The sequence below is a fragment of the Scyliorhinus canicula genome, chromosome 3, assembly GCF_902713615.1.
Source record: "Scyliorhinus canicula chromosome 3, sScyCan1.1, whole genome shotgun sequence".
Lineage (NCBI taxonomy): Eukaryota > Metazoa > Chordata > Chondrichthyes > Carcharhiniformes > Scyliorhinidae > Scyliorhinus > Scyliorhinus canicula.
The window spans coordinates 9529356-9541858 of NC_052148.1; the positions used below are offsets into that span (position 1 = coordinate 9529356).

Genomic DNA, 12503 nt, shown 5'->3' on the forward strand with positions numbered 1-12503 from the left:
TCTGTGAAGTTTGAAGAATCTCAGAGATCATTGATTGCCCGACCCCGACCCTAACCCGAGCCCCTGGTCCTCTGGTTAACTGGAATCATTCTCCTCATTGCTGACAGGTACAGAGTGAGCAGATCGAGGAGGTGCGGCTAAGACCAGCTGTGCCCAACGCCAAGCGCCGCCTGCCTGTGACTGAGGGGTTTGTGGAGGTGAAGTACAAAGGCCATTGGGAAAAGATCTGTGATAACGGCTGGAACCACAGGAACAGTCGGGTCATCTGTGGAATGCTGGGATTCCCTGCTGAGCGCAAGACCAACAAGAAATTCTACAAGTAAGTCAAGGCAGGAAGGAGGGCGGGCCTGGGGAGAGCGTGAGTGGGCGTGGGGAGGGTGTGAGAGGGCGTGGGGAGGGTGTGAGTGGGCCTGGGGAGAGTGTGAGTGGGCGTGGGGAGGGTGTGAGTGGGCCCGGGGAGGGTGTGAGTGTGGGCCAGCGGAGGGTGTGAGGATGGGCCAGCGGAGGGTGTGAGGGTGGGTCCGGGGAGGGTGTGAGGGTGGGCCTGGGGAGGGAGTGAGGGTGGGTCCGGGGAGGGTGTGAGGGTGGGCCTGGGGAGGGAGTGAGGGTGGGCCCGGGGAGGGTGTGAGGCTGGGCCCGGGGAGGGTGTGAGGGTGGGCCCAGGGAGGGTGTGAGGGTGGGCCTGGGGAGGTTGTGAGGGTGGGTCCGGGGAGGGTGTGAGGGTGGGCCCCGGGGAGGGTGTGAGGGTGGGCCCGGGGAGGGTGTGAGGGTGGGCCCAGGGAGGGTGTGAGGGTGGGCCCGGGGGAGGGGGTGAGGGTGGGCCCGGGGAGGGTGTGAGGGTGGGCCCTGGGAAGTTGTGAGGGTGAGCCTGGGGGAGGGTGTGAGAGTGGGCCCGGGGGGAGGGGGTGAGGGTGGGTCCGGGGAGAGTGTGAGGGTGGGCCTGGTGAGGGGGTGAGGGTAGGCCTGGGGAGGGGATGAGGGTGGGTCCGGGGAGAGTGTGAGGGTGGGCCCGGTGAGGGGGTGAGGGTGGGCCAGGGGATGGTGGGCCCAGTGTGGTGTGAGGGTGGGCCCGGGGAGGGTGTGAGGGTGGGCCCGGGGAGGGTGGGCCCTGGGAGGGTGGGTGTAGGGAGGGTGTGTGTGGGCCGGAGGAGGTGTGAGGGTGGGCCTGAGCAGGTTGGGCCCTGGGAGTGAGTGAGGGTGGACCCTGGGAGGGGGTGAGGGTGGGCCCTGCGAGGGGGTGAGGGTGGGCCCAGGGAGGGTGGGCCCAGGGAGGGTGGGCCCAGTGTGGTGTGAGGGTGGGCCCGGGGAGGGTGGGTCCTGGGAGAGTGGGCGTAGGGAGGGTGTGTGTGGGCCGGAGGAGGTGTGAGGGTGGGCCTGAGCAGGGTGGGCCCAGGAAGGGTGTGAGTGTGGGCCCTGGGAGGGTGTGAGTGTGGGCCCTGGGAGGGTGTGAGTGTGGGCCCTGGGAGGGTGTGAGTGTGGGCCCTGGGAGGGTGTGAGTGTGGGCCCTGGGAGGGTGTGAGGGTGGGTCCGGGGAGGGTGTGTGGCTGGGCCCTGGGAGGGTGTGAGGGTGGGCCCGGGGAGGGTGTGTGGCTGGGCCCTGGGAGGGTGTGAGTGTGGGCCCTGGGAGGGTGTGAGTGTGGGCCCGGGGAGGGTGTGAGGCTGGGCCCGGGGAGGGTGTGAGGGTGGGCCCAGGGAGGGTGTGAGGGTGGGCCTGGGGAGGTTGTGAGGGTGGGTCCGGGGAGGGTGTGAGGGTGGGCCCCGGGGAGGGTGTGAGGGTGGGCCCGGGGAGGGTGTGAGGGTGGGCCCGGGGAGGGTGTGAGGGTGGGCCCGGGGGAGGGGGTGAGGGTGGGCCCGGGGAGGTTGTGAGGGTGGGCCCTGGGAAGTTGTGAGGGTGAGCCCGGGGGAGGGTGTGAGAGTGGGCCCGGGGGAGAGGGTGAGGGTGGGTCCGGGGAGAGTGTGAGGGTGGGCCTGGTGAGGGGGTGAGGGTAGGCCTGGGGAGGGGATGAGGGTGGGTCCGGGGAGAGTGTGAGGGTGGGCCCGGTGAGGGGGTGAGGGTGGGCCAGGGGATGGTGGGCCCAGTGTGGTGTGAGGGTGGGCCCGGGGAGGGTGTGAGGGTGGATCTGGGGAGGGTGGGCCCTTGGAGGGTGGGTGTAGGGAGGGTGTGTGTGGGCCGGAGGAGGTGTGAGGGTGGGCCTGAGCAGGTTGGGCCCTGGGAGTGGGTGAGGGTGGACCCTGGGAGTGGGTGAGGGTGGACCCTGGGAGGGGGTGAGGGTGGGCCCTGCGAGGGGGTGAGGGTGGGCCCAGGGAGGGTGGGCCCAGGGAGGGTGGGCCCAGTGTGGTGTGAGGGTGGGCCCGGGGAGGGTGGGTCCTGGGAGAGTGGGCGTAGGGAGGGTGTGTGTGGGCCGGAGGAGGTGTGAGGGTGGGCCTGAGCAGGGTGGGCCCAGGAAGGGTGTGAGTGTGGGCCCTGGGAGGGTGTGAGTGTGGGCCCTGGGAGGGTGTGAGTGTGGGCCCTGGGAGGGTGTGAGTGTGGGCCCTGGGAGGGTGTGAGTGTGGGCCCTGGGAGGGTGTGAGTGTGGGCCCTGGGAGGGTGTGAGTGTGGGCCCTGGGAGGGTGTGAGTGTGGGCCCTGGGAGGGTGTGAGTGTGGGCCCTGGGAGGGTGTGAGGGTGGGTCCGGGGAGGGTGTGAGGGTGGGTCCGGGGAGGGTGTGTGGCTGGGCCCTGGGAGGGTGTGAGGGTGGGCCCTGGGAGGGTGTGAGTGTGAGGGAGGGTGTGAGTGTGAGGGAGGGTGTGAGTGTGAGGGAGGGTGTGAGTGTGTGGGAGGGTGTGAGTGTGGGCCCGGGGAGGGTGTGAGTGTGGGCCCGGGGAGGGTGTGAGGGTGGGCCCTGGGAGTGGGTGAGGGTGGGCCCTGGGAGTGGGTGAGGGTGGGTCCTGGGAGGGGGTGAGGGTGGACCCTGGGAGTGGGTGAGGGTGGGCCCTGGGAGGGTGTGAGTGTGGGCCCTGGGAGGGTGTGAGTGTGGGCCCTGGGAGGGGGTGAGGGTGGGTCCGGGGAGGGTGTGAGTGGGCCCGGGGAGGGTGTGAGTGTGGGCCCTGGGAGGGGGTGAGTGTGGGCCCTGGGAGGGTGTGAGTGGGCCCGGGGAGGGTGTGAGGGTGGGCCCGGTGAGGGGGTGAGGGTGGGCCAGGGGATGGTGGGCCCAGTGTGGTGTGAGGGTGGGCCCGGGGAGGGTGTGAGGGTGGATCTGGGGAGGGTGGGCCCTTGGAGGGTGGGTGTAGGGAGGGTGTGTGTGGGCCGGAGGAGGTGTGAGGGTGGGCCTGAGCAGGTTGGGCCCTGGGAGTGGGTGAGGGTGGACCCTGGGAGTGGGTGAGGGTGGACCCTGGGAGGGGGTGAGGGTGGGCCCTGCGAGGGGGTGAGGGTGGGCCCAGGGAGGGTGGGCCCAGGGAGGGTGGGCCCAGGGTGGTGTGAGGGTGGGCCCGGGGAGGGTGGGTCCTGGGAGAGTGGGCGTAGGGAGGGTGTGTGTGGGCCGGAGGAGGTGTGAGGGTGGGCCTGAGCAGGGTGGGCCCAGGAAGGGTGTGAGTGTGGGCCCTGGGAGGGTGTGAGTGTGGGCCCTGGGAGGGTGTGAGTGTGGGCCCTGGGAGGGTGTGAGTGTGGGCCCTGGGAGGGTGTGAGTGTGGGCCCTGGGAGGGTGTGAGTGTGGGCCCTGGGGGGGTGTGAGGGTGGGCCCTGGGAGGGTGTGAGTGTGGGCCCGGGGAGGGTGTGAGTGTGGGCCCTGGGAGGGTGTGAGGGTGGGTCCGGGGAGGGTGTGAGGGTGGGTCCGGGGAGGGTGTGTGGCTGGGCCCTGGGAGGGTGTGAGGGTGGGCCCTGGGAGGGTGTGAGTGTGGGCCCTGGGAGGGTGTGAGTGTGGGCCCTGGGAGGGTGTGAGTGTGGGCCCAGGGAGGGTGTGAGTGTGGGCCCTGGGAGGGTGTGAGTGTGGGCCCGGGGAGGGTGTGAGTGTGGGCCCGGGGAGGGTGTGAGGGTGGGCCCTGGGAGGGGGTGAGGGTGGGCCCTGGGAGGGGGTGAGGGTGGGTCCTGGGAGGGGGTGAGGGTGGACCCTGGGAGTGGGTGAGGGTGGGCCCTGGGAGGGTGTGAGTGTGGGCCCTGGGAGGGTGTGAGTGTGGGCCCTGGGAGGGGGTGAGGGTGGGTCCGGGGAGGGTGTGAGTGGGCCCGGGGAGGGTGTGAGTGTGGGCCCTGGGAGGGGGTGAGTGTGGGCCCTGGGAGGGTGTGAGTGGGCCCGGGGAGGGTGTGAGTGTGGGCCCTGGGAGGGGGTGAGGGTGGGCCTGAGCAGGGTGGGCCCAGGAAGGGTGTGAGGATTGGCCAGCGGAGGGTGTGAGGGTGGCCCTGGGAGGGTGTGAGGGTGGGCCCTGGGAGTGGGTGAGGGTGGGCCCTGCGAGGGGGTCAGGGTGGGTCCAGGGAGGGGGTGAGTGTGGGTGAAAATGAAAGTCACATATTGTCACGAGTAGGCTTCAATGAAGTTACTATGAAAGGCCCCTAGTCGCCCCATTCCAGCGCCTGTTCAGGGAGGCTGGTACGGAATTGAACCGTGCTGCTGGCCTGCCTTGGTCTGCTATAAAAGCCACCGATTTAGCCCTGTGCTAAACCAGCCCCTAACCCAGGGTCCATGGGGGTGTGAGGGTGAGCCCGGAGAGGTGTGAGGGTGGGCCCCGGGGAGGGTGTGAGGGTGGGCCCCGGGGAGGGTGTGAGGGTGGGCCCTGGGAAGTTGTGAGGGTGGGCCCCGGGGAGGGTGTGAGGGTGGGCCCCGGGGAGGGTGTGAGGGTGGGCCCGGGGAGGTGTGAGGGTGGGCCCTGGTAGGTGTGTGGGTGGGCCCCGGGGAGGGTGTGAGGGTGGGCCCGGGGAGGTGTGAGGGTGGGCCCGGGGAGGTGTGAGGGTGGGCCCTGGTAGGTGTGTGGGTGGGCCCCGGGGAGGGTGTGAGGGTGGGCCCCGGGGAGGGTGTGAGGGTGGGCCCGGGGAGGGTGAGGGTGGGCCCTGGTAGGTGTGTGGGTGGGCCCCGGGGAGGGTGTGAGGGTGGGCCCGGGGAGGTGTGAGGGTGGGCCCTGGTAGGTGAGTGGGTGGGCCCCGGGGAGGGTGTGAGGGTGGGCCCCGGGGAGGGTGTGAGGGTGGGCCCGGGGAGGTGTGAGGGTGGGCCCTGGTAGGTGTGTGGGTGGGCCCCGGGGAGGGTGTGAGGGTGGGCCCGGGGAGGTGTGAGGGTGGGCCCTGGTAGGTGTGTGGGTGGGCCCCGGGGAGGGTGTGAGGGTGGGCCCCGGGGAGGGTGTGAGTGTGGGCCCGGGGAGGTGTGTGGGTGGGCCTTGGTAGGTGTGTGGGTGGGCCCCGGGGAGGGTGTGAGGGTGGGCCCTGGGGAGGTGTGAGGGTGGGCCCTGGTAGGTGTGTGGGTGGGCCCCGGGGAGGGTGTGAGGGTGGGCCCGGGGAGGTGTGAGGGTGGGCCCGGGGAGGTGTGAGGGTGGGCCCTGGTAGGTGTGTGGGTGGGCCCGGGGAGGGTGTGAGGGTGGGCCCCGGGGAGGGTGTGAGTGGGCCCGTGGAGGGTGGGCTCAGCAAGGGTAGGCCCGATGTGGGTGTGAGGGGTTGGCCCTGGGTAGATGTGAGGGTGGCCCTGGGTAGGTGTGAGAGTGGGTCCGCGGTATGTGTGAGGATGGGTCAGCGGTAGGTGTGAGAGTGGGTCCGCGGTATGTGTGAGGATGGGTCAGCGGTAGGTGTGAGAGTGGGTCCGCGGTAGGTGTGAGGATGGGTCAGCGGTAGGTGTGAGAGTGGGTCCGCGGTATGTGTGAGGATGGGTCAGCGGTATGTGTGAGGATGGGTCCGCGGTAGGTGTGAGAGTGGGTCCGCGGTATGTGTGAGGATGGGTCAGCGGTAGGTGTGATGGTTGGTTCGGGGGGTGTGTGAATGTGGGCCCAGGGTGGGCACGGGTAGGTGTTAGGGTTGTGGAGTTTAGTCAAAGTATGTTGAACACAGAGATCGACTCATATCGCACGCACAAATTGACTCAAAAACAGCTTCTTCCCCGCTGTTACCAGACTCCTAAACAACCCTCTTATGGACTGACCTGATTATCTCTACACCCCTGTATGCTTCACCCGATGCCGGTGTTATGTAGATATGTGTACCTTGTGTTGGCCTATTATGTATTTTCTTTTTATTTCCTTTACTTCCCATGTACTTAATGACCTGTTGAGCTGCTCGCAGAAAAATACTTTTCACTGTACCTCGGTACACGTGACAATAAACAAAATCCAAATCCAATTCCAATATCAATGATATCAAGAATATGGAGATGGTGCAGGAAAATGGTGTTGAAGTAGAAGGTCAGCTACAGTCTGGTCTGTTGGTGGAGTGGGTACGAAGGGCTGTCTGGCCTGCTCCTGCTTGTATTCCCTATGTTCCTGCAATAGTTTACAATACAGTGCCGTGGCTTGTGGGGGTCTTTATGGGGAGGGGGTTAAATACATTCTATCACTCTGAGTCTGGCCTCTGGTGTTCTTTCCCTCCCCTCAACAACACGGCCCACCCAGTCTCCATGGCTACCATGACTAGGCCCGAGCCTGTAGAGAATCTTCCCTAAACCCGTCTACCTCTAGATCTCCCTCGCCTTGTCCTAAGACCCTCCTAATAACACCTCCACCTGTCTCAAAGGTTTGGTCAACCGCTTCTTACTCCTAAGGATGTCTAGAACACCGTGGCAAAACTGAAAATTAGAACCAGGCCGTTTAGGAAGCACTTATTCTCACAAATGTTGATCGAACTCAGAAGGCTCGAGGGCTGAATGGTCTCCTCCTGTTGCTGTGTAACATGCTCGAGGTGCTGAATGGTCTCCTCCTGTTCCTGTGTGACAGGCTCAAGGGGCTGAATGGCCTCCTGTTCCTGTGTAACAGGCTCGAGGGGCTGAATGGCCTCCTGTTCCTGTGTAACAGGCTCGAGGGGCTGAATGGCCTCCTGTTCCTGTGTAACAGGCTCGAGGGGCTGAATGGCCTCCTGTTCCTCTGCAACAGAGTCGAGGGGCTGAATGGCCTCCTGTTCCTGTGTAACAGAGTCGAGGGGCTGAATGGCCTCCTCCTGTTCCTGTGTAACAGAGTTGAGGGGCTGAATGGCCTCCTCCTATTCCTGTGTAACAGAGTCGAGGGGCTGAATGGCCTCCTCCTGTTCCTGTGTAACAGAGTTGAGGGGCTGAATGGCCTCCTCCTATTCCTGTGTAACAGAGTCGAGGGGCTGAATGGCCTCCTGTTCCTGTGTAACAGAGTCGAGGGGCTGAATGGTCTCCTGATCCTGTGTAACAGAGTCGAGGGGCTGAATGGCCTCCTCCTGTTCCTGTGTAACAGACTCGAGGGGCTGAATGGCCTCCTGTTCCTGTGTAACAGAGTCGAGGGGCTGAATGGCCTCCTCCTGTTCCTGTGTAACAGAGTCGAGGGGCTGAATGGCCTCCTGTTCCTGTGTAACAGAGTCGAGGGGCTGAATGGCCTCCTCCTGTTCCTGTGTAACAGAGTCGAGGGGCTGAATGGCCTATGGATCAACATCTCTGCTCATTCTTTTGCCTCTGGGCAGTGCCGCAGGATGTTTCCCGATGCTGGAACTCTGGACAGGTAGCGAAGGTGATTGATGAGGGGAGGATTTAAAATGATCACAAAGAGAGTATAATGGGAGCAGTTTCCTTTTACACAATGTGGACCAGGGATTAGTTTGTCTCAGAGTGGTTGAGGCCAATACCAATATAGCATGTCGGTCAGAGAATTAGATGTGGCTGTGTAAAGTTTAAACCGTGTTGGCGGGTTAGAGGGTGGCGCTGGTCCGCCTGCTGCGTTTGTCTGCTGTGTGGGTGCTAGGTGAGCCAGACCATTCACTGGGGGCTGGGTCCTGGCAGCAGGCTGATGTATAAACGCTGTCATGCTCAATGTTGCAGCAATATTTTCTCCTCACCCGTTGATTTCCTTCCCATGAAATGTCCCCAGGGATCTCCTTGTGTTATTCAATCTGTTCAACAGGCGAGAGGCAAACTGGGCTCACTGACGTTTTCTCCTTCCCCGCATCACTCACTGTCTTTCCGTGAGTGGGTCAGTCTCTCTCTCTCTGTCTCTCTCCATGGGTGGGATTCTCTGACCCCCCCCCCCCCCCCCGCCAGGTCGGAGATTCGCCGGAGGTGGGGGGGTGTGAATCCCGCCCCTGCCGGCTGCCGAATTCTCCGGCGCCGGGGATTTGGCGGGGGGGGGGGGGGGGAGAGAGGGGAATCGCGGCACGCCAGTCGGCGGCTGCTGGAAGACCCCCCCACCCCCCGGGCGATTCTCCGGCCTGCGATGGGCCGAGTGGCCACCCGTTTTCGGCAGGTCCCACCGGCGTAAATTAGATTCGGTACTTACCAGCGGAACCTGGTGGTGAGGGCGGCCTCCGGGGTCCTGGGGGGGGGGGGGGGATCTGGCCCTGGGGGGTGCCCCCATGGTGGCCTGGCCCGCGATCAGGGCCCACCGTTCCGAGGGCAGGCCTGTGCCGTGGGGGCACTCTATTCCGCGTCGGCCACTGTGGTCCTCCGACATGGTCATGGCGGAGATGAATCCCCCCTGCTCATGTGCTGGGATGACGCCAGCACATGCTGGCACCCTTGTGCATGCGCCAATTCGTGCCGGCCGGCGGAGGCGCTTCGGTGCTGGTTGGAATGGCACCGAGCCCCTTCCCTGTCAGCTGGCACGGCCCAAACCACCCCGTCGCCGGCCTAGCCCCTGAAGGTGCGGAAGGTTCCGCACCTTTGAAGCGGCCCGACGCCAGAGTGGTTCACGCCACTCCTCGGTACCGGAGTTGCCCGCCGATTCCCGCAGAATCCTGCCCCATGTCTCTGTTTACAACTTTCTCTCCCTGAATGTGTCCCCATTGCTCTGTCACTCATTCCTCCTTTGTGTCTGACTCTTTGATGTCCTCTCTCTTTCAAAATCTGTCTCCCTCACACTCACTGTGTCTACGTCTACCTCCCTCTGTCTAAATATCTCTGAATCTCCAGTCACTCCCTGAGGGTGACCCAGTTACTCACAAACTGAGAGTGACCCAGTTACTCACACACTGAGGGTGACCCAGTTACTCACACCCTGAGGGTGATCCAGTTACTCACACACTGAGGGTGACCCAGTTACTCACACACTGAGGGTGATCCAGTTACTCACACACTGAGAGTGATCCAGTTACTCACACACTGAGGGTGACCCAGTTACTCACACACTGAGGGTGACCCAGTTACTCACACACTGAGAGTGACCCAGTTACTCACACACTGAGGGTGACCCAGTTACTCACACACTGAGAGTGACCCAGTTACTCACACACTGAGAGTGACCCAGTTACTCACACACTGAGGGTGACCCAGTTACTCACACACTGAGGGTGACCCAGTTACTCACACACTGAGAGTGACCCAGTTACTCACACACTGAGGGTGACCCAGTTACTCACACACTGAGAGTGAACCAGTTGCTCACACACTGAGGGTGACCCAGTTACTCACACACTGAGAGTGACCCAGTTACTCTCACACTGAGAGTGATCCAGTTACTCACACACTGAGGGTGACCCAGTTACTCACACACTGAGGGTGACCCAGTTACTCTCACACTGAGGGTGATCCAGTTACTCTCACACTGAGAGTGACCCAGTTACTCACACACTGAGAGTGAGGATCCAGTTACTCACACACTGAGGGTGATCCAGTTACTCACACACTGAGAGTGATCCAGTTACTCACACACTGAGGGTGACCCAGTTACTCTCACACTGAGGGTGATCCAGTTACTCACACACTGAGCGTGACCCAGTTACTCACACACTGAGGGTGACCCAGTTACTCACACACTGAGGGTGACCCAGTTACTCACACACTGAGAGTGACCCAGTTACTCACACACTGAGGGTGACCCAGTTACTCACACACTGAGGGTGACCCAGTTACTCACACACTGAGAGTGACCCAGTTACTCACACACTGAGGGTGACCCAGTTACTCACACACTGAGGGTGAGGATCCAGTTACTCACACACTGAGCGTGACCCAGTTACTCACACACTGAGGGTGATCCAGTTACTCACACACTGAGGGTGACCCAGTTACTCTCACACTGAGGGTGACCCAGTTACTCACACACTGAGGGTGATCCAGTTACTCACACACTGAGGGTGACCCAGTTACTCTCACACTGAGGGTGACCCAGTTACTCTCACACTGAGGGTGACCCAGTTACTCACACACTGAGAGTGACCCAGTTACTCTCACACTGAGAGTGACCCAGTTACTCACACACTGAGAGTGACCCAGTTACTCACACACTGAGGGTGACCCAGTTACTCACACACTGAGGGTGACCCAGTTACTCACACACTGAGAGTGACCCAGTACTCACACACTGAGGGTGACCCAGTTACTCACACACTGAGGGTGACCCAGTTACTCACAAACTGAGAGTGACCCAGTTACTCACACACTGAGGGTGACCCAGTTACTCACACCCTGAGGGTGATCCAGTTACTCACACACTGAGGGTGACCCAGTTACTCACACACTGAGGGTGACCCAGTTACTCACACCCTGAGGGTGATCCAGTTACTCACACACTGAGGGTGACCCAGTTACTCACACACTGAGGGTGACCCAGTTACTCACACACTGAGGGTGATCCAGTTACTCACACACTGAGAGTGACCCAGTTACTCACACACTGAGAGTGATCCAGTTACTCACACACTGAGGGTGACCCAGTTACTCACACACTGAGGGTGACCCAGTTACTCACACACTGAGAGTGACCCAGTTACTCACACACTGAGGGTGACCCAGTTACTCACACACTGAGAGTGACCCAGTTACTCACACACTGAGAGTGACCCAGTTACTCACACACTGAGGGTGACCCAGTTACTCACACACTGAGGGTGACCCAGTTACTCACACACTGAGAGTGACCCAGTTACTCACACACTGAGGGTGACCCAGTTACTCACACACTGAGAGTGACCCAGTTACTCACACACTGAGAGTGACCCAGTTACTCACACACTGAGAGTGATCCAGTTACTCACACACTGAGGGTGACCCAGTTACTCACACACTGAGAGTGACCCAGTTACTCACACACTGAGAGTGACCCAGTTACTCACACACTGAGGGTGACCCAGTTACTCACACACTGAGGGTGACCCAGTTACTCACACACTGAGGGTGATCCAGTTACTCACACACTGAGGGTGACCCAGTTACTCACACACTGAGGGTGATCCAGTTACTCTCACACTGAGGGTGACCCAGTTACTCTCACACTGAGGGTGACCCAGTTACTCACACACTGAGGGTGACCCAGTTACTCTCACACTGAGGGTGACCCAGTTACTCACACACTGAGAGTGATCCAGTTACTCTCACACTGAGGGTGACCCAGTTACTCACACACTGAGGGTGACCCAGTTACTCACACACTGAGGGTGACCCAGTTACTCACACACTGAGAGTGATCCAGTTGCTCACACACTGAGGGTGACCCAGTTACTCACACACTGAGGGTGATCCAGTTACTCTCACACTGAGGGTGACCCAGTTACTCACACACTGAGGGTGATCCAGTTACTCTCACACTGAGGGTGACCCAGTTACTCACACACTGAGAGTGACCCAGTTACTCTCACACTGAGAGTGATCCAGTTACTCACACACTGAGGGTGACCCAGTTACTCACACACTGAGAGTGACCCAGTTACTCTCACACTGAGAGTGATCCAGTTACTCACACACTGAGGGTGACCCAGTTACTCACACACTGAGGGTGACCCAGTTACTCTCACACTGAGGGTGATCCAGTTACTCTCACACTGAGAGTGACCCAGTTACTCACACACTGAGAGTGAGGATCCAGTTACTCACACACTGAGGGTGATCCAGTTACTCACACACTGAGAGTGACCCAGTTACTCACACACTGAGGGTGACCCAGTTACTCACACACTGAGGGTGACCGAGTTACTCACACACTGAGAGTGACCCAGTTACTCACACACTGAGGGTGACCCAGTTACTCACACACTGAGGGTGACCCAGTTACTCACACACTGAGAGTGACCCAGTTACTCACACACTGAGGGTGACCCAGTTACTCTCACACTGAGGGTGACCCAGTTACTCACACACTGAGGGTGACCCAGTTACTCACACACTGAGGGTGACCCAGTTACTCACACACTGAGGGTGACCCAGTTACTCACACACTGAGGGTGACCCAGTTACTCACACACTGAGGGTGACCCAGTTACTCACACACTGAGAGGTGACCCAGTTACTCACACACTGAGGGTGACCCAGTTACTCACACACTGAGGTGGACCCAGTTACTCACACACTGAGGGTGACCCAGTTACTCACACACATGAGGGTGACCCAGTTACTCACACACTGAGAGTGACCCAGGTACTCACACACTGAGGGTGACCCAGTTACTCACACACTGAGG

The 12503-nt window shown here is 61.6% G+C and overlaps 1 protein-coding gene across 1 annotated transcript in view; it reads left to right on the plus strand.

Moving 5' to 3' along the window:
- Nucleotides 1-12503, plus strand: part of loxl3b (lysyl oxidase-like 3b) — a 145073-nt gene that overhangs the window by 65159 nt on the left and 67411 nt on the right. Inside the window, exon 4 of the mRNA XM_038792936.1 lies at nucleotides 108-319. Within this exon, the coding sequence (XP_038648864.1) occupies nucleotides 108-319 (212 nt within the window). The remainder of the gene's footprint in view (nucleotides 1-107; nucleotides 320-12503) is intronic.